The following is a 22397-nucleotide window of genomic DNA, read 5'->3' as shown; positions in this document are numbered from 1 at the left end:
CACTTGAAAAAACAAAAGCCAGGAGAGTGATAAAGGTGTCAGTTTTCCTCCTCCCCATTCTCTCTCTCTCTCTTTCTCTCTCTCTCTCTCTCTCTTGTCAGAACTATTTGTCCCCATTAGCTGTGTCCGGCATTCCTTTTTAATCTTTAACATTCTGTTGGAAGAAAGTGTAGAGAACACTGATAGACTCCTCACAAAATTTAAAAACAAATATTTTAGAAAATAGATGAAATATGATAAATGTGTAATAATATATATACCTCTAATAAATGTATACTTTGTCCTTTTCAGCAGAAGTCTTAGATAATATATTCTTATGCAAACGACTGATTCCTTTACTTGGTTTTAATTGGGGCACAAACTTAAATATGGTCTACAAACATCCCCAAAAATATCACAGAGCATATTACAATGTGCAGTTTCCCAGAATGTAAATAAGTAAATGGACAATTTTTGTGCATTAAATGATTGTGCTCTAAAATTCAACAAAACAAAAATCAACAAAACCTACTGAAGCTGGGATGTTCCAGATCTTCCACACTTGCACAGTATTTGTGTGAGATTTTTAAGTTAAAATGTGGCAACACAAAATGAACAAAATCCTGCTCATATCATAATTATGAATGAATGTTGCATGAGTGTATACACCGCTAGCACAAAAAAGAATAGATTCCATTTATTAGTCTTTGATCTTCTCAGAAATAATTTTGAAGCAAAAAAATGTCTTACATTCATGGCTTTATTTTCCTGCTTTTTAAAGCCATGTAGGTGCCAACATATACACTCCATTCTCTCAGGAGCACAGCTTCCTGTCTCCATAGAATTCTTCTTAAACAAACACATGCATAAAGTACAGCCGTCTACCATGCACTGTTTGTCCTTTATAACCCTTTGATGAATGTTAATCATGGGTGGGTTTGTATTAAATAAGACCCCAAAACAATCCCAGTGAACAGGTAAACAAACATGTAGTGGGGAAAGACAGGATGGAACATGAGACCCTACTCTCAGCACATTGTATCCATACGGACTACGCAATGAAGCAAATCTCTGGATGTACAGCAGCACATCTATATTAATAACTTTTCTATAAAAAACTTTTATATATTTTCATTATTATAAATCTTTGAATAATGGCACGGTGGTGCAGCAGGCAATGTGGCAGTCACACAGCTCCAGGGACCTGGAGGTTGTGGGTTCGAGTCCCGCTCCGGGTGACTGTCTGTGAAGAGTTTGGTGTGTTCTCCCTGTTTTCGTGTGGGTTTCCTCCCACGGTCCAAAAATAAATGTTGATATGTGGATTGGTGACTCAAAAAGTGTCTGTAGGTGTGAGTGAATGTGTGTGTGTGTGTGTTGCCCTGTGAAGGACTGGCGCACCCTCCAGAGTGTATTCCTGCCTTGCGCCCAATGATTCCAGGTAGGCTCTGGACCCACTGTGACCCTGAACTGGATAAGCGGTTACAGATAATGAATGAATAAATCTTTGAATATATAAGCTGCTCTTAATCTGTCTCTTAATTTTCAGAATAGATTGACCTTCTCCAAAACCTCCAGTACAAATATTTCCCAACAGGGTCCCACAGGATCACAGGACCACCTTGGAGCAGGTATAATTTGACTAATGGATCATTCTCATCACTGCAGTGGCACTGACAATGTGGTGGTGTGTTAGTGTGTGTTGTGCTGGTATGAATGGATTAGACACAGCAGTGCTGCTGGAGTTTTTAAGCACTGGAGATTCCAAAACATGTTAGATACACCTACTTTGTTGGTCTTGAGAATTTCAAGGGTCAAACAGTTCTGGGTCATCAAGGATGCAAAGCAGGCACATAGTCAGAACATCCACAGCCACTTAAAGGAGAGCTGTTACACATGGGGCATACGGCAGGGCATCCAGGCCATCAGCAACTACAGGATGCGCTGAATGACTTCTACACACTGAGGTGCAGAGCAACGCAGCTGCCAAGAAGATCACTTGTCCTAATTACGACAAGTTGCTGTGTCTTACTGGTGTGAGGAAAACACTATAAAGACCAGAAAACATTCTAGGCAGAGTGCTCAAAGGATGCGTGGGCCAGCTATCAGATGTCTTCACTTGATCTGTGCTCTCGTGCCAACCACCATCATTATAATGCTAAAGAAGTCTCCTGTGTCAGCCACAATGACTACTGTCCCATTGTGCATATATATATAATTTTTTGGGAACTGAGGATTTGTTTGGGAACTGTTGCTATATTGCAAGTGGATTTGTTGACCATTCTCGATGCAAGATATCAGCTGCTGAACAGTCCATGGTCACCACTGTCCACCATTGATTTCTCTTTTCATGATAGTTCAATTCAATTTAGTTTTCTATGTAATAAAGAGTGTTTTTGGAGAGTGTTTAACTGGTTAAACACAATGACATAAAGCAGTTTAACTGAATTTAGGATGATTAGTGTCCCCAGGGTCCCCAAGTGAACATCACAAATGTGACAGTGGGAAAGAATAACCATTCAGAGCATTTGTGTGCCAAAAAACCTTCCTCACAACACTTTAAAATCTCAATATACACCACTGCATCAGTGGTGCAATCATGCAATCACACATATAATCACTGTCCAATGAAAAAAATTCAAGCTGTTCTTCACTGTGTGATTTCATGGTGAATGGACCAATGGAAATGCTCCAAAATTAGATAAAACCATTTCCGTTTCCAAGTTTTTTTTTTATTTCTGCTGTAAATCTACTGGGCAGCACGGTGGCTTTTGAAGTGTTTTGCAGATGTCAACTTTAAATGTTTTTCGAAGTAAAAAATAAAATAATGATTGTCATTAAATAAAAGATTTTTTTTACATTGTTCAATTAAGTAAAGCTTTAAGAGGATGAACAAATCACAGATTCTTTTTTCATCTCCTTTAACAAATAATCTCAACTTTTTAACATGAAATTATAGATAACAAATATTACTGTACATTTTCATTAACAATTAATTGAGATATTATATTTAAGTTGTGCCAGGCTGAAGCTAGGGCATTGCTATTCTTGTTTATTTTGTTGACTGAGTGTTATGAATTTGATCAATGTCAGATACATTTTCATCCACGTCACACTGTTTGGCAATGCTTCATTTCTTATAATCTTTGTTACGAGTCCTGCCAGTCGTTGTGATATTTCCTTACATGTTTATATATGCTGCTTTTCTTTTTGGGAATCGCTGATTTGTTTTGATGTCATACTTCTCCATTTTTGTTTGGGTGGACGACCCATAATCAGTTTTTGGCACACAGCTTGTAGAGTATTATGGAACAGGTTGCTCTTATTTGAAGCACAGCAAGCGTGCCCCAACACAGGCCAATGTGTAGATGGGTTCTCAGGTTATGTCATACATTGTGATGTTTTAAAATGTTCCTCTCTACATGGTAGAGACTGAATTACAAGCAAATGCATTTGTTTCCTTTAAACAGAGGCCTTGCCCTGGCTGGAGTAAAACAGGAGCTGAATAAAAATAGGTCTGGCAGAGACATGGCTTAATAAAATCACAGCATGACACATTGGTTTGGAAAGTCTTTTAGAGCACATTGCATTAATATGCTTTATCTGTGTTGGGTATAATCCGACCAGGATTCACTGTGATCTAATCAGTCCTCTGGAGAGTGGTGGAGCTGACCACTGTCCAAACCACAGCAGCTGTAAGATACCACTTCCCCTCCACTTATACCGACAAATCAGAGTTCCATTTAATACCATTCCTTAGAGCCTACATGAAACAACTGTGAAAAGCTTTGGTGAAATACCACAAGGATTATACAATAGAGCCCCTTCCTCACCCTGTCTAAACAGCTCTGTTCAGTGCAGTCAATTTCAGTATACTTATTTTCCAGCACCCATAGTGTTTCTTTTGCTTTGCTCAACCTTGTCCTTGAACTCTCACATAAACATGGTCCAGTGCTGTGATTGGAGAAACTCAAATGATGAGTAGGCAGGATGATTCTTAAGTGTCTGCACTCTATGTAAGATGCAGCACCACATCAGAAATGCTTATTTTATCCCATGGTTGCAGCCTTAGTCAAAGGTTGTGGTTGGCTAAAAAGTTGGTTTTAGATATTGTTTTCCAAAATTAATTTGGACTGGCATCCTTTCCAATACAGATAAAGATGTAATATTCAGGAGCTAGTTTTAGTTATTTGTAATGAAACATGTATGTTGTAGAATTTTAAAAGTTTATCCACATGTTGATTCTAAGTGTAAACCGTCTCATAATGTTTTCTCACATTTAAAGCAGTTCGCAGATACCAAACTCAAGAAAAAAACAGTTAAAATATTGTTCATCATTTTATATGAAAGGCAACAAATTGGATAGCTGCACAATAACCCCAGGTTCTGTGGAAAGGAGGGCAAAGTAGTAGCATTTAAATATCCATTTGATTATGTCAATAAATAGAAGAGCTATATTATCTTCTTTCTAATGTCTCTCTGATTTCATCTGATAGAATATGAATCAAGGGAGGTTTGATTACCAGAATGGTAAGTGAAAGACTCCTGGCACAAAGTTAGATGAAATCTGTCAAAGATAATGGCAAAATTTACACACAAATACATCATCAGCTCAACATTTCACAGAACACACATATAGTGGAAGTAATTGTTTTGAGGATATGTTGTTCCTTTTTATGTCGTCTATGACAGTGAAACTGGTGTTGTTTGGGTTAATATTCACAAGGAGGAGTTTAGTTGTTGACTAGCCAGTGATTGGCTGTTGATTCTAGGATTGCTATGGAGGGAATAACCCTCAACATCTTGCAGGTGTGCTGGTTAATGTTTTGGGTCATTTGCGAGATAAGATTGTTGCCTTTTGTCTGCCAGGATTGAGTTATGAGAGGAGGAGTGACCTGTAATGTAGACAAGTGAGATCAAATGAGTCCTTCTCCTATTAGGTATATGAAATTTCACATTGTTCAGTTACAGTGACATGGTCAAGTTTAAACACTACTGACCCAGACACTTCCTTGGTTCTGTTTCTATTCTATCTTTATTTAAGTGACTTTGCCTTGAGTAGAGTTCAAGAAAAGTACAATGTGTAACAAAAGAACCAAGTCATGAGACGTGAGGAAGATCAGAGTCCATGTTCTTAAGGTTTTTAATTTCCTCATGATAGCCTTTCATTTTTCCAGGATGTGGTTTAGGCCTAGACTGAAACTAAACCTTAGTTATGTTATTGGATGATTAGTTCTGGATCTCAAAAAACACCCCAGTTCATGCCAAAATTATAGAATGGTATGATAAAGAATGCAGTTCCAGTGCGACACTAGGGGTCTTCATACTCCTCTAGCCTATGTTTTGCTTTGGACAAGTTGAGCACCAATATCTAAATTCACAGATTACAAGACGTATATCCAAACATTTGTAGGCGTGAAAAAGTTGTCTTACTTGTTCACTGTTTGTTAGCATGGAATATGTTTCAAGTGGGGATTTAAAGGTAATTATGTGTAGCAGGAATAGAAAAATGCTGTTTTTTGAAAAGAAACATGGCTGAGAATATTTGTACTGACCTACAGAACAGGATTCCTCTAGGCTAATAAGAGGCTCATACACACACACACACACACACACACACCTACACAGAGAGACACTACATGATACTGTGAGCTGATGGCATAAGCTACAAATTGCAAGTGACTGATGTGTTTTTCTTGTCAGAATTTAAATAATTGCGTGTCAATTGTGCATTTACAGTGTTTTTGCCAGATTTAGATCTCCCTGCTTAAGTGGTGTGTATGGGTTTACACACAAGACTGGAAAATACTTGAGTCACTGTACTTCATTACAGTACTGCAAACAAAATACTTTAGACCAGTAATGAACCTGTGGCAATTGGAAATACTGCCAGCTAAAATCCCTTTGTAAGTCCTAAACTAATAGTGACTCACATGAACATGTTTTGGCTTCTTTAGACTTTACATGGACACTTTTGAAAGACATTCATTTGTGTAAAGTTAGTTATAGGGTTTATGTTATTTAATCTTGTAGCAGTTTTGTAGTAACTCCTTCAGTAAAGAATGCAGAGATAGAACTGCAATTATTTTCTGTTTCTAACAATGAGAGAAGTGTGCTGATCTGCCTTATGCTCATATTTGCAGTGTAGTACTCATAGAGATGTAGGCATATGTTAGGCTTATGAAGCCCTAACCAGTGACTCCCAAAAATTTTGCATTGCCCCTTTGGTAGATAAGAATATTTTCAAGCTACACATATGTATTTTTCTTCAAAGCTCAGTGGAATTTATTGTCAACATTGTAATGAATACATCTTTTTGAAGATAATGTAATGAATCACATTGACAGTGGAATGCATTATGTATCTCATTCATTTGCCTTGCTGTTTATACAGCTGGTGTTGTCCTAAAGCAGCTTAACAAAATTCAAGGTCCTAGCAACCATCGCCTGCCATATTGCCCCCACTTTGGGAACCAATAAGCTACCACAGAGAAAAGGAATCCTCATTGCATTGCTTGTTTTGGGGTGCATTTCAAGAATTTAACAATGTAAAAAATAAAAATAAATGAATAAATACATTCATTATATTGTTGATGTAACTTATCTTGTTGCCTATTGCCCTCAAGATTTTCAGTACTATACTGTAAATGTTTATGCTTATTAACAGGGTCTAATGATGGTTTAGCAGGTTACCCAGCAAGATCATGCACCTGACCAGCCAACCAGCATCCAAAACACCATGGGTAGCGGGCCTATTCTGGCTTTCCTAGCAGTGTCTACACACATTCACTTCACCAATCCACCATGTGTTTTTGGACCATGGAAGGAAACTGGAGCACAAGGAGGAAACCCACATGGACACAGAGAGAACTCACCAAACTCCTCACAGACAGAGAGGAGCGGGACTTGAACCCACAGCTTCCAGGTCCCAGGAGCTGTGTGACTGTTACACTACCTGCTGCGCAATCATGGTGCCACAACTTAAATATGTTAATACAATATCACCACAGTCAGAACAAATCTTCTAACAGCATTTTTTGGCATAAATTTAAAATAAAATATATGGCAAAAAATTGTGGACTGCCTGCTCATCCAACATTGTCTGAAATCAAAGGTATCAATGAGTAGTTTGTTCTTTTTTGATGCTGTAGCAAACAGCCACAAGAAGATTAAAGGGATCAGGTGTTTGTGTGATTAGGTTTTGGTCACACATTTCAATCCAGCTCATCCTAAGGACATTGAATGGTTCCACCACTCCATAGTCCTGTGTTGGAGAACTTCGTATTCACATAACAAATGCATGTAATCCATCTAAGTTATGTGTCATATTTTCACTATGGCAAAGGCAGCTACTTTGTAAGGATCACACCAGGGAAATGGTATTGGAGGAATGAGGGAGATGGCACTGGGGGCATGGATTATGCATTCTTCTACAGATTAGTGCTGTATCTCCATCCAGACAGCAAAGGTTTAGCTGTTGGAGCCTGAAGGAGGCGTTAGAGAGTAAATTGTTACAGCTGCAGGAGGTCACAAAGCTGCCAGAAGCTTCAGTCTTGCATGCTAGGACCCAGTGACGCCACCACAACAAGGTGGAATGCCCTCTGAGCATGTTCTATTTGTGGCTGTTTTCACATTTACATGTTGCTTGGCTGTATGTAATGATTCCTCCCTTCAGGTGCCATGGTGTCAATCTATTACTCGTTTGAGAGACAAGGTCAGCTTAAGCCATAAAAACCTCAATAAAACACTAATCTGTCAAAGAAAAATTCACCTCCAAAATAATCAGTTGACAGGAGAAGGAAAAGAATTTTAACATACCATGTTATATTTACTTCTATCATATTTAACTCAGCAATTAAATAGAATCTATTACATTAGTGATGCGATGTAGAAAACGAGGTGTCATCCAAGTGTACATTATGCTTACCTGAGAAACAAAGCATGTTTACACTTTTAAAACAATGAAACATTTTTTGTCAAAGAAATATTTAGCCAGTTTCATCTTTAGTACACACATGTGCACATCTACACATTCCACTGCATTATTTGCCTTATTGTATACGTGGGGAACTTAACACATGGGGAATGCAAAAACAAAATGTGACGCATGGCATTGTTTGTGTCAGTAGTTATGATGCATATTAGACATGTTATGGATACCTAACAAATTTATCATCACATCAACAGGAAAATGAAAAATATTCTTAAATGTCAATATTATATATTTAATATATAAGTTATTTTAATGTATTTTAACCAGACAGTATTGAACATTTTTAACAAAACTCTTAAAGACTCATTTCTAGTCATTAAATTGATATATTTAGAATATATTTCCAAGATACAAAATACTGTAATGCCTTAAAAGCTGTTGAGATGCAACCCTATACTTTGCTGTCATTGTTTTTACTGGCAGATCTGTGAATATGCAATTAGTCCCTGCCTTTACCTCCACGTGTACCTGCAGCTCCAGATTTACTGGAAGTCCTCACCTACAGGACTGGTTGACAGAATTGGTTCCTGTGGTTTATGATGTAAGAAAACCTGGCTGTCTGAATCTGTCCATATGAGACTTTGGAAAACATTTTATATATGTTTTCTATGAGAGGTTTTCCCATTGTTTTCATACCCAAAACATTGCATTTGACTCTCAAAATTTCTCAATTTTTCGCTTGCTGTAACTTGAAAGCTCTCTAATTCCTTTTTGTTTATACATAGAAAAGACATTTATTGATTCAAACATTAGGTTTTACCATGGTGCCATGTGATTTAAAAAAAAATTGGAGTGTCAGGATTTTTTCTCACCACTTGAAAGGTTGTGGTTTAGAACAGGAATGCTAGCCAAAAGTGAGTCAGTTGTTTCACAAAAAATATTGTATTCAAAATTTGAATACGTGGATAAGAGCACAATCATAGTAATAGCCACGCTGTTACTCTAATAAAGTACTGGTAAATCATAATGGAAAATGTACCTTTAAATTGAACTCTGAATGAGATTACATACTCAATTGTTAAGAAATAAAGAATTAAGAATTGAAAATAATTAAAACCACACAGTGCATCTAACAGTAAAGAAAGTCTTATCCAACTTTCATACAGTAATAGAAGTACCTTTTCAACATGGCCATTTGGTATCACAGGTTTGCTTTTATTTTAAACTGAAAGCTATCTGTACACTTTGTTCTTAAACAGAGTAGACAATGGCTGACTGAAAAAAGAGCTGTAATTTGAATGACATGCAACAATCAAAAAGGAAAAAAAAATCATTTGGAAGCTCACTTGTTTTTCTCACCTCTCTAAAGGTTGTGGTTTACAAAAGGAATGTTAGAATGACTCAGCAAACAGGAACGGTGAGAGGCACTGATTCTTTTTTTTTTTAAACTTAAGTTCAAATATATTTCTTAAAGGTTACTCATTAACTGTACTGTATAAATAATGTTTTTATGCCCACACATTTTTAAACTGTACCTTCTTAGTGATGAATACTCAACTGACAAGACTGTGAATAATATTATCAATGTATACCAAACATAATCTCTTATTGTTTTTTAATGTGAAATATTAATCATAAAATATGGTATTTGTAATGGTGAGATTTATTTATACTTCATTAGTCTTTTTTGTATTCTGTGATATTGTTATAATAATATAATCACTGTCTTATGTAATATCTCCTCCTAATCATATTGGCAATAATGTTGACTCTTCATGCCAAGAAAGCTAATAGAGCGAGAGAAAAAGAGAGAATGAGCTTGAGCTTCAGCAGCTGTCATGTATTTGCTATTCCAAGGAAAAAGGTGATGGATATTGGCACATAGTTTCCAGACCCATATCAGTGTTTTGTGGTCATTTGAGGAATTCTGATCCTTAAGATAAAGATCCTGATGTAGTTTGAAAAGCAGACTTCCTGGAATAGTGATCTAGTTTAATTCTGTGCAGCTTAAAGCTGTTTCGAGGATAATCTAAAGATGTTAAAGACAGTCCAGCTTCCCTGAGTCTAATGATAACACAAAACATAATTATTACTCTGTCTTTGGAGAATTCTCCACTGAAATCAAATGCAGTTAATGTTTTACTTTACTTTTCTCAACAGAGACAAAAGGGATGGTCCCTATTTTATACTGATGGAGTACAGTAATGAAAAACTGCCACCTTTTCTACTTCTGTTATCTGCTCTTTTGAGTTAAGCATGTGATTTCTCAGTGCTGTGGTTTCTGAACCAGAAAACATGTTTACTTACAGTGTTTGCTCTGAGCTCATTTGTTCACTCAAATAAAATATAGTGTATCCAAAAAGAAAAGAAGGAATTTTTATTATTATATGCATATCTTTTATGCAGTGATAATTTTTTAAACCACATTTCCAAAAAGGTTTGGGTTCTAAAAATGCTATAAAAATTAAAATCTGTAATTTGTTAACTCACTCAAATCTTTATTTAACAGACATAGAGATTAAGAAAAGGTTAACTGTGAACTTAACTTCATTGGTTAAATAGAAACTAATATAGGGCAGCACAGTGTCCATATGTGTGAGTGAATGTGTGAGTGTGCGTCACCCTGTGAAGGACTGGCGCCTCCTCCAGAGTGTGTTATTCCAGGTAGGCTCTGGACCCACCGCGGCCCTGAACTGGATAAGCGATTACAGATAATAAATGAATGATTTAACATATTATGATTTTTAATAAAGAGTTCAATCTTTTCTGGAAATGGTGTTTGTATTAACACAGAGTTAAAAGTGTGTTGAGTCAGTGGAACTGAGTTGCTTTGGGAGTATACAGACTGAAGAATACATGTTTGATTCTTGACCTCTCAGTACATTCCAGGCATATCTGGATTTGTATTGGAAACACCTTTTAAGCAACACAACTGTATGTATTGAAGGACTGCATTTAGTGCAGCAGGCATTGGATGGCAATTTTAAATACTGTAATTCTCCAAGGAAAGCGTGGGAAATTGCCTTATTGAATAAGGAATATGATAAAACTATTAATTTTCATTCACTAACAATTACAAACATAAATCAAGGAGTTCCCAATATATGATCTATTGTTTAATTCTGAGGGCAAACAAATACAATAAATATCCACATCTGACTCACTGAGTGGAAAGTTGTCCTTCCTTTTGAAATTTGAAAGAACTGGGTGGATGCTTATTGGCTATCTTCAGTGATTGTGACTTGATAATGTGATGGTTGTAGATCTAAATGTTTTTCCATATCACTGCTGAGCTCTGTAGCATGGTGGTAGAAACAGTAATGTTAGCATATAAATATGGGTGTGTTAACTTAGCTGCACACAGGCTAAGAATTTGCTGCTGACTTCTGATGTATGGTTTCAATGCAAATTTCAGGTTAGTTTGCACTTCTGGAAGAGAAATTCTGTGAATTGCTGAAAACTAAACCATATTTTCTACCTGTTATTCACTGATCCCATGGATCATTTATGCAAATCTATGAAGTTACTTACCAGAGGTTTCTGGGAAAGACTATTAAAACATTTGATGTTATTCTTCTGTGACACATGAAGCAACCCACCTCTTTGAGACCTGCTGCTAATGCAAAGTAACCGGATAGTTCAACATGCTTGCAGGAGAACATAAAGTTCTCTTGTGTGTGTTAAGAATGGCTAGTTAGCATCATGCTAAAAGAGTGTTCTCTTGGACTCCCAGACTTGAATGGCTAAGGTATCATCTGGGACAACAGGGCCAATGTGTAGACGGTTGTATCTGTGCATTAAATATATTACAAAGACAAGCCATTATGCATCTTCTGTTTTATAAATCCATACATCTTAAAGGAAGCCCACCTCCAGGCTGAACTGTCACATGACCTGGTGCTTTTTGAAAAGTCTTGTATTGCACTTCTGTTATGTCTCAATTCTCTTTTATAGTTCTCTTGTTTTTTTTTTTTTTTCAGAATAAAATCTCTGATGAAATGTGAATTTTATTGTAGCTACTCTATCTGACTCAGCAGTGTGTGACATTTTTAAATTTGCTTTGACTTAATGATTTTAAATTCTTTCACACATTTTCAATTGTGCGGATGTTTTCTTTAATTCGGGAAGGCATAAAATACACTGAAATGATAATTCACAGTAAATTGACACATGATATTACATAAATGAGTACGTTTCTTAAAAAGCATTTGATAATTTAACATATTTATTTTCAAGACAGTAATTCATATGTGGCAGAAAAACAATGCTCAATTCTTGCCCAGTATGTACTGGCATTGAATGCAGGAAAAAAATAAAAGCAGGTGGCAATCCTGTGTGTGAGAACATAAAAGAATACATTATGCATATCATGCACACAAACGGTGTATATTTACAAACGCCCTTCTGGAAATTCATATTTCAATGTGCAAAATAATCCTTTTTAATAGTAGTTTTTAAGTTCCCCCAAATTACATATGAACCACTCCCCCATAGCTTTGATAACATTTATTATTTTGTTTATTTATAATATTATTTTTATTAAATGTGGATTTTATTAGCCATTGTTTATTAGTCATTGTTTATAAAACACATTTGGTACCACTTTAGAATAATTTATAAAGGTTTATAAATGGTTTGCAATAATTATTAATTATGTTGCAAATACATTAAAATCATTATGCTCAGTTGAAACACATAGATAGAAAGAGCAACAGTGACCTGTTGTTTGCCAAATTATGGAACCCGCATCCATCTACACTATTAAACCTCAGCTCTGGCGGATACTGACCATATTTTTTCATCAGTCGGCATTAAGCCTGTTGGCTTCAGCACATATTTGTTAATAAGTTGAAATATTTTAACTTATTTTAAAGAAAATAAATAATTAAAAATAGTGCCTCATCATATATCAGTGATAATGTGGTGTACCTCAACATATGAAATGGTTCACATTCTCAGGTGTGGGCTTATTCATTACATTGATATTTTCAGCAAATTCTCTGACACTTTCACTATTCGACAAAAAATAGGTCATTGTATTCCTTTCTATAGATGTTACCAATGATTATTAATTACTTATAAAGTGTTTTAAACCTAATTAATAACCATGTAATAAATGGGTTTGTATACTACTTTTAAACCTTTATAATAATAATCTTATTTTAAAAGGTACTATGTAATTTTAGAATATTAAAAATCATTTGTTGTGGCAATCAAAAACACTTTTTATTGCAAGAAAGATGGAGGCTCCCATTTCATTCCACACTGCTCACTAATACTGAACCACAACAGTTTACAAATTGGTTTACAGAGAGGGAATGGATGTCCAGTCTTTTAGTGTTATGACCACAAGGGGGCCTGGGGAAATCTACACCTGCCTAGCAAACAGGAGTGCAAAGCAGTTATAGCAACTGAGCTTAATTTTTCATGCGTGCTAAATCTTATTTGCTTCTATACTTTTTCCTCTCCTAATCACTGACATATTTTAACAGATTGCTTACATACCTATCAAGAGACACAGATTAAAATGTAGATCTGAATACAGATTTTACACCTTGATATCACTGACGTTCAAACTTTTCTAAGAATGGGCCTTATCAAAGCTTAACAAAGAGCCTAAGCATGAGTCAACATCTGCCTGATGGACCTCCCATTGGTAGAAATGGCAAACAGTGCTAGGTGTGTTGCTTGGTGCTGAAGGCTTCTCTTGTTATTTGAAGTCAATATGTGGCTACAATTCCTATATATATATATATTATTATTATTATTTATTTATTATTACTGTGAGATTTCATAGCTTGTGAACCACAAATTTTACCCATAATACAATAATGAGCTGATATTTTAGTTATTTGGCTTTGCAGGTAGTGTTTAATCTATGTGTTCAAAATAAACCCTTTAAAAAAAACGTATGAGCTGTCTGAACTCTCAAATGAGGGCAGTGTCGTATTTTAAGGGCCTTTGCTCATTAGGCCTTTCTCCGAATGCCATCTGTCAAGAAGGAATTCTGACAATGTCTTGGGGGATATTCCATCATGCATTTTAGTGTATGCCTTAGCGCCAATGGAGATGACTGGAGGCTTAGTGGAGAGGGTGCGTGCATGTGTTTGTGTGTGTGCCCGCTGCTGAGAGGGGATTAGAATCCACAGACAGTGTGTTGAATGATGCTTGTGCAGATTCCCATAATTGACTCTATGAAAAGTATGTCAGCACCTGTAGCTAGGTGAGCTGGCAGAGGCAGATTAATAAGTGAACCTGGGCAGCTTACTTGGTCAGAAATATACGCTACATGACTAAAGGTTGGCGGACATCTGCTCAGCCAGCATTTGGTCTGTAATATAGAGCATAAAGAGGTATTTTGTCCCCCAGTCTGGTGCAGGTGTTGAATCTGTGAGCATGATTTCCTTCAGCTGCAAGAACATTATTGAGATGCTGAGTGATCAGTTCTGGATTCAACCGTTCCCAAATATATTGGGGTGTGTTGGGAGTGGTACTCCATTGGTGTTATTAGGATTTGAGGGTTGGTCAATACTTCTCTCATTTTATGCTTTCACACAATAGTCGCCTCATCACTTCTGGCTCCAGTGAAGTTTGCGTGATATTAGCCTCCAGAGGACCCTGGAATTTAAGCTGTCTCTGCTTTCAGGCATCGTCTGATTGCTTGGGGCTGTGTGTGAATCGTCCAGAGAGTATGCATGTGTGTTTGTGTGTGCAGAAGCTAGAAGGTAGCTCGGGGCGGTGGTGTGTGTTGGCAGTACTCAGGGACGTCAGAAAGCAAAAGCCTGCTCACCCCTCCCAGAGCTTCAGCCATTGTTCTCCGCTTGTGAGCTGAATTCCTGTGGAGTTGAGGAGATTCCTCGCAATGTAATGGGCTATTATGTGTGCTCAGCTTCTATTCAAGCTCTAATGACTTACGCCAGCACTAAGGTCCTTGGAGACTTCCATGCATAGCACGCTAGAAGCAGGCTTTTGTGCCTGGGTTCAGTGCTCTGTCAGAGGGTATTCAACCTCCTCCATGTCCGGCACCAAGCAATCTTTTCCGATTCCCTAGTGGACACATATGTTTCTTTAGAAGGTGTCTGTAAATGAGGGATGTTTTTGTAGAGGAGAGAAGGAACAATATAACAGAAGTAGCCATACAGAGTAACAGAGTATCAAGGTATTGTGGGTACAGCTGGGATTCTACTCATGGATGTGTACTGGATGTCCAAATGCCAAACAAATGATTGACAACTGTGTGCAGAGAATGAGCCTTCACTAACATACCAGCTCAGCAGTGGTCTGTCCCTTTTAGTTCACAGCTGCATTCGTGACATTAGGTTCATATGCAGCTTCTCCAAAGCATTTCTCTGGAGATTATATACACTCTCTGTACAGTGGAACACCTTTGTCAACAATGGGTAGTATACCTAATAAACTGGCCAATGAATGTACTTCAGCAGGCTTTTCTGACAGACCCCTGTCTGGAGCATTGAATATTCTGGGGGTTCATTCTAGAGCTGAAGGGTCTTGAATCAGTTCCTAGGTTTCCAGTGACTTTCCCATAACCCCTACCCCAAATTAAGCATAGCTGCCATGAGAAATAGCTTAAAGTGCTCAGTGTGAGCTTGTAACCCATAAATCCAGTACATCAAATGGTTTCTTTTGTGTTTGGGTTTTACAGCTCTGTTGGACATTTATAACTCTTCATTTAGTTTCACTCTTAAAAGTGAGCACATAGAAGAATGCACTGTCATTATCTTAATGACATACCGTTCAGACAAGAGAGTGTCAAACCCTGTAACTCAGCTTCTGAGGCAGTCAGTTGACAGAAAGTGGGATTTAAAAAATATAATAATGTAAGACGCAGACAACAGAAATCATGTTATAAATAAGGATCATTATTTATTTCCTAAAATTCACACCAACAGTGTGGCTTCAACATGACAGTATTTCATAGAAATGTACTAATGGTCAAAAGGTGGGCCAATATGGCTTGACAAATACAGCATTATTTACCACAAATGCTTTAATAAATATCTGTTCGCCTTTATTATAAAATCAAAGTTTCAGAGCTACGTCATTATAGAGCACAGAGAAGTGAACATGGCGGAGATGCTAAAGTACATTTCCAGTTTTACAGAGAGACTAGAGCCACTGGCAGTGAAGGTCTTGGATGCTTCTAGAGCAACACCACACCCAGTACATCACTCTGACTATTTCCCCAAGTGTAACATTGTTTCATCATAACATGCTTGTTTTAGAGATGTTGAGTTCACTTTGGTCGCTATGGAACTTAAGCGTCCCTGCTTTCGTCCCAAATAAAAAGGTGTCCATAAAAATGGTTCTCCCACAGTGGCCTTAAAACGTAGGCCTGACTGCTGAAACTCTTGGTCTCTTCTGTCTACCATGCGATGTTAACACACCACAGCTTACTAGCCTTGAAGACTACTTTGCAAAGCTACAACCTTAGCAGGTTCTCTGCGTGACGACCCCGTCACACCTCAGGGATTGCAAAGCATCTTTCTCTCAATTGACAGCTTGGGGAGAATGGTCCATTGGCTTTGGAAACCCCTTGCTGAGTCTGGCACAAAGAAGTTCAGGACCTCATTTCTGCCTCTAGGAAGCAGCGTTTTCGGCAGCCCGAGCTTGTGCGTTGTGAAGAAACCTCAACCTCAACTTCTCCAGGAGGACGTGAAGCTGTCTTTTGACCCGTGAGTGGTCAGTTCTTTTATGGACCCTGCACACAAGAAAAAGCAACAAGGTCAACCTATGGATATTCCAGTTCTTTCAACCTGAGAAATAAAAAATGTTGATGTTTCTGGTGATTGTAGATGCCTGTGTAAATTAGAGCCTGTACTGTGATATCTGAGACTCTGGAGTTTGTTATTTGCAGCATAATGATCTGCTAGGGTAAAGAAAAATGTTCTATGGCCTCTTCCTCATACCTCGTAATAAATGACTCGCTCAGTTGTCAGACAACAAGGGAAAATTCCATCACAGCACTAAGTAATTTCTCCTAAGCTATATTCTCTTCAGTGGAATGCTGTGCTTTCATCACATTGTAACCTTTGAAAAATTGTCTCTCGCTATCTAACTCGTCAACCACAACCACAGAGGTGAATTGTGCTTTCCTAGAAAAGGCATGCGCCTTACAGCAGTTATAATTACACTCTCCAATTATTTTGCAAACAGAGCTATGCTAGTCATTTTTCATTGCTATCTCTCACCATTTCATGCTCTGTGTCTGGGCTGCCATGCCGTGTTTGCGCTGTTTTTCGGCACAGTCATGGCCGCAGGCACTGGGGATCACCTTGTCAGGAGCTGCCTTACGCCTAGAGAGAGAGAGAGAGAGAGAGAGAGAGAGAGAGAGAGAGAGAGAGAGAGAATGTAAGTGCATATGTCAGAAATACAAGACGCACCTTCAGTTTTGTGAGAGCTCTCACTAGGCCTGGAAACACACTGCATAAACAGAACCAGAACTTGTCCATGCAAGTCTGCCTAGTTGCACACATTCAGTTCTTTGGCTGCTGGATTTTAAAAACTGTATGCATCTCAGTTATGAGCCAAATACATGCCTTTTAGGTGAGGTTCAGTAGTGTTCAAAGACTGTAGCACATGTGCACAGTTTGCATAATCCTTCATCAATGGTCAGCTACTGACCACACAACCACTGCTGACCAGGTGCTCAATCTCAATACAGACTGCAGTGTGTCTCATACAGTCTCATACCCGAGTGACACCATGCAGCAGTAAGCACCACAAATATAATTAAAAATATAATTGTAATATTGAACAAAACAATAAACTGTGCTCTGCTGCAGTCCTGTGGTCAGAACAAGCCTACAGATGATGAAGTAGACAGCTGTCCAAAGTGTGGTCAGTGTTAGATTGTTAGATATAGTCTGAGAGCTTCTGGAATCTCACCACTATCTTGGGAAATATTTTCCTATTTGTTTTAGTAATACAACTTTCAATAATTTGATATATTTCCGAATTGCAGGCCTACCACAAACTGCACTATGGCCCTCCAAGGCAAGAAAGGTTCAGGCACTACTTTTTTTACCTCTTACCTCTACGTGTTTACCTTGTTAAATCTGAAATACATGCAAAAGTATGAACACTCTTCCTCAAGCCATGTTGGATTTTCACAGGTTCAAATAAGTGGCACATATTAAATTGATTATACGCGTTAAATATTGAAAAAAGTAATAGAATACAAAATATGCCACCAATTTTTTTTTTTTTGCACAGGTTTAATTTTTCAGTGTAATAGATAGATGTAAATAAAAATCAACACATCCAGTCATGACAAGGTGTGCCCACGCTTTTGCATGTTCACAGGGTCTTTATAAGACATTTATCTAAAACAGTGAATGGAACAGAGGTGTGCTAAGCCGGTGGGCTAAGACACGATGAGCGCGTGTCATTCTTTACCTTGGCGGGTAGTCTGCGTTGCAGAAGGAAGCGCAGGCGCCGTCTCTGCTGTCTGCACACCTGCAGCGCGCGGACTCGATGCTGACCGCTCGCGCTACAGAGCGCTTCCTGCGCGGCGCGTTTCCCAGCCCATAGGACACTGTCCTCCTAAGAAGAACGAAGAGAACACGTGTTAGACCACGAGACTCCGGCTAAAGCGTGTTGAAGCCTCTGAAAATAAAGACAAGGACTTGTACTCACTCGGGGGTGTTAACCCAGATGATGTCCAGGTGGCAGAAGTAGACACACTCTTTGTCCAGGAACGTGGAGCACGAACAGCGTTTGGACCTGGCGTGGCGCGCGCTCGCCGGACTCCCCGCTGCCCCGGTCAGAGACGCGGGTAGAGCCGCTACAAACAGTGAGAAACATGAGTGAAACCCTGAGGCACGGAATATTATTGCCTCTGTTTCTTAACAGACTGCTTCAGAGAGGAGGCTAAGTTTGAAAAGTTCACGACAACAACTTTAACAAAGTTTTCCTGATTTAATTCTAATTCTACATCGTAGATTCACACTCCTCCAAAAACTAGTCCTCAGATAAAACGCTTAATATATTTAATTGTGTTGAATTAGAATGCGTACAGTGGTTCCACACTAAATACAGTAACACTAGCATGGTGTACAAGTGACAGTGTTTAAGTCCATTCTTGAGTCAAGAAAAATCACACCTGACTGAGCAACTTTATACTCTTAAGAAAATTCTACTCTCCACATATTCATTTATTTTCCAAAGCGTTCAGCTCTGTTTTCCAGTAAGATTGTAATAGCCTAATTGTAAGTAATTACATAAATGATCTAAACTCATGTTCTAAGTCACTGCGACACACGAGTCCTAATGGTCCAGGTGAACTGTTTACCTGTGTGGAAAATGCCAGAAGAAAGCATCGAAAGCACGGGGAAAATAATCCGCAGCTCCATGATGAAGAAATGAGCTCCGGTGTGTTTCTCTGAGTAATAATCCGAGTTGTTTTCAAACTCTTACTGAGTGCGCGGCAAAGTTGCGCTCGCTCTCCTCTTACGCTCTCGGAGATGAACAGGAGGTTGTGTATTGAGCTTTCACACTCTCTCTCTCTCGCACACACGCCTGTGGCTCTTATATACCCGCGGCATCACCAACCCCCCCACACCCCCCACCACACACACACACACACACACACACACACACCTCTCGCGTGTAAACAGTGCTGTCTGCGGCTCGTGCGGGGACAATGCTGTTTGTTAACCGCCGCAGAAAACGTGGGGCTCGAGATAAGAGTACAGCCAAGTTTCACTCCGCGCGAGATAGGAGCAGTGAACCGGCTGCAATAACACGGAGTCTCCGGTAGATGGAGCCCGAGCACACGGGGGAAAACGAGAGAGGACAGAACAGACAGGATATATGCCTTTGGAATAACACTTGAGTCCCACTGACCGATAATGTATAGTGACAATATAATTGTAAATTGAAAAGGAACGTCCAAAAGTTTCAACAGTAAAATATCCTTCATAAATACTTATGTAAAATACTTAAAAATATTCATTGGATTAAAAAATACCTTGGGTATTTTTTGGGTAAGGTATTACATACGTTTCACATTATTATTATTATTATTATTATTATTAATAGTAAATGGTATTAGGTACTGTACATATCACTACCGCGCAGTGTCTTGGGGTCCTGAGTTTAATCCTTACCTCAGGTCACTGTCTGTGAGGAGATGATGTGTTCTTCCTGTGTCTGTCCATCAGGAGATCTGTTTTCCTTCCACACATGTCGGTTTGTGGATTCGCTGTGCGAAGCCGTTCACCGGTGTGAGTGTGAGAGGGACAGGGTGACGGTGTGTTGGAGTAGTGTGCAGTCCACTGTGTTCATGGCTTGGGCTTAAGTGAGGAGGATTTGAACTCACTCTGACCTTGATCAGACTGAAGTGGTTACAGGAATTAAATTAATATTATTGCAGCAAAGACCTCAGAGTAGAAGAGCACAACACCGTGTTTTCAGGTAGAATGATCATTCTTTTGTAATAGCATTTACCCACACAACAGCTTTAACAAAGGCCATTAAGGCTCCCAGCTTAGTGTGTACTCAACACAGAAAATGGGGAATACAACAAAAGGAAAGACATTTGAGGAGGGTTGATTACACAGTTTTACCACACAATCACCGTTCTTAACACAAAACTTCATAATAAAACTGTGCAGTAGCACAGTGCACACTGGGAGTTGCTTTGGAGCACTGACCCCTGACCCCCACTGCACGTGGAGCACATAATAGACAACAGATTATATTAATAACTAGTTAAACTATAGCTGGTGATAAGCAGGGACAGTGCATGTTTGGTTTGTTTAGGACACTGATAGTCTGGTGAACCAGCATGACCATCTTAACCAACAAAAGGCCAGCAATACTCCAGAATTCATACTGTTTCATACTAAACGCAATCTCCTCTATACTATGTTCAGCTACGTTAACCAACATTATTCAGCATAGAATTTAATTAGAACCTAGGAATGAACTCACAGCCAGGGTTTAAGGTAGTTTCATGAGGCCTATGACCACAAGGTTTGTTAAGCAGGCCTAATTTACACTTCATTTAAATGTAATGGTTTAGTTTTAAAAATTACATTTACAAAACAGAGATGTCAACGATGAACTCTAAAGAGAGAATTACCCAATAAACATAAGTGAAATACCAAGCCAAAATTAGTAATAGTACTGCCTTTGGGTGATACCTTTCCAAAAATAAAAGCTAATCCAACATATCCCAAAAGATGGCGCTCTCTCCACAGCCTACTACTGGAGGCTTTGATATTCCACAAGCACACATTTGTCATTGGGGCATGGTGACCTAATCCACAGTGGGTGCATCAATAATTAAAATGGCTGTGTACAAAAATTTGAACACATGGTGTTTGTGAAATGAGAGGTGATTCAAGTCCAGTAGACCTGCCCTTACTGTAAAATGGATGATGCCCAGCATGTTAACAAAAGCTTCAGTCTGCACTATGTAAGCTCCTCCCAGACTCTGCAGTTCACTGGAAAACTGTGTTCATGGAAAATGATGTCCATCAGCCCACCCTCAGACAACTCAGACTGTGTTCTAAAAGGTGGGCCTACACGATACAACTAATCTCACATACTTTATTAAGTGTTACATAAGCAAGATCTCATGCAGCCTGTGTCTGCTTGTTTCTGCAGCAGAGCAGCAGTTTATTACAGAATTCATCCTAGTTCTGAGGATACAGCATGAAAAGTAATTATGAAAGTATGCATTAGGCTACAGCTGAACTCTTTCTGTGTCCCCAGGCTTGGGTGGTTTAACTGTAGATTTAGTTTTTAAGATCCTGACATCACCAATGTCATTCTTCACTAAGCTTTGTCTGTCAGTGCCTCTGTTAATAGCGCCATTTAAAGTGCCCCCTCCCCTCAATTCTCTGGTTGATATGTTCACAAGCAGTAGCCTCAGCACCATTAAGTAATGATGGAAAATCTTGTGTGGGGAGTAGGAAAAGTGGAAAGTTTGGAGTCAAACATGGCTGACTCCACTAATCAACAAACAGTGTTGTTCTTTCCACTGGAACTCTACACTGATGGTAATAGGTCTGTGCTGCACCAGAGGTAGTATAAAAGGAAAGTAATATGGTCAATCATTAAAACAGTAGACTCAGGTAACAATGTAACATTCTTGTCAAGTCTCTGCGTTCATACTGTCCTCAGATAAACTGAGTGTTCCGTGGCATTTTAGATTTTCTCACCCACTCTCGGACTCTCGGAGGGTCTGGTATCTAGGCAACATCCTCCCCACCCACCTGGTTACCTCTCCGCATGTTCTGTACACCATGTTCCCAGCCTTCTGCAGCAGTAATATTTCTCCACCACTTGGCAGCGCTATGAACCAGTCTCCGTGTACTGGAAGTGGCATGCACCGGTAAAGAGCTGAGAGTCAGTAGTGAGGGTTAAGGAATACTTCTGCTCTGAAGCCTGTGGAGAAAAGCACTCTGAGTCAAGGTCAGTGCAACCTCCGTCATCCTAAAGCAGCTTTGAAGGGTGACGTC

The 22397-nt window shown here is 38.7% G+C and overlaps 1 protein-coding gene across 1 annotated transcript; it reads right to left on the bottom strand.

Moving 5' to 3' along the window:
• Positions 1 to 15805: 15805 nt before the first annotated feature.
• Positions 15806 to 19416, bottom strand: edn1 (endothelin 1). Its single transcript, XM_066675325.1, has 5 exons — positions 19220 to 19416; positions 18565 to 18712; positions 18325 to 18471; positions 17118 to 17222; positions 15806 to 16627 (listed from the first exon to the last, which is right to left on the bottom strand). The coding sequence occupies exons 1-5, from the start codon at positions 19278 to 19280 to the stop codon at positions 16507 to 16509; spliced, it is 582 nt and encodes a 193-aa protein (XP_066531422.1). The 5' UTR covers positions 19281 to 19416; the 3' UTR covers positions 15806 to 16506.
• Positions 19417 to 22397: the final 2981 nt, after the last annotated feature.

The sequence above is a fragment of the Hoplias malabaricus genome, chromosome 6, assembly GCF_029633855.1.
Source record: "Hoplias malabaricus isolate fHopMal1 chromosome 6, fHopMal1.hap1, whole genome shotgun sequence".
Classification (NCBI taxonomy): domain Eukaryota; kingdom Metazoa; phylum Chordata; class Actinopteri; order Characiformes; family Erythrinidae; genus Hoplias; species Hoplias malabaricus.
This window is presented reverse-complemented; position numbering and strand designations above follow the sequence as displayed.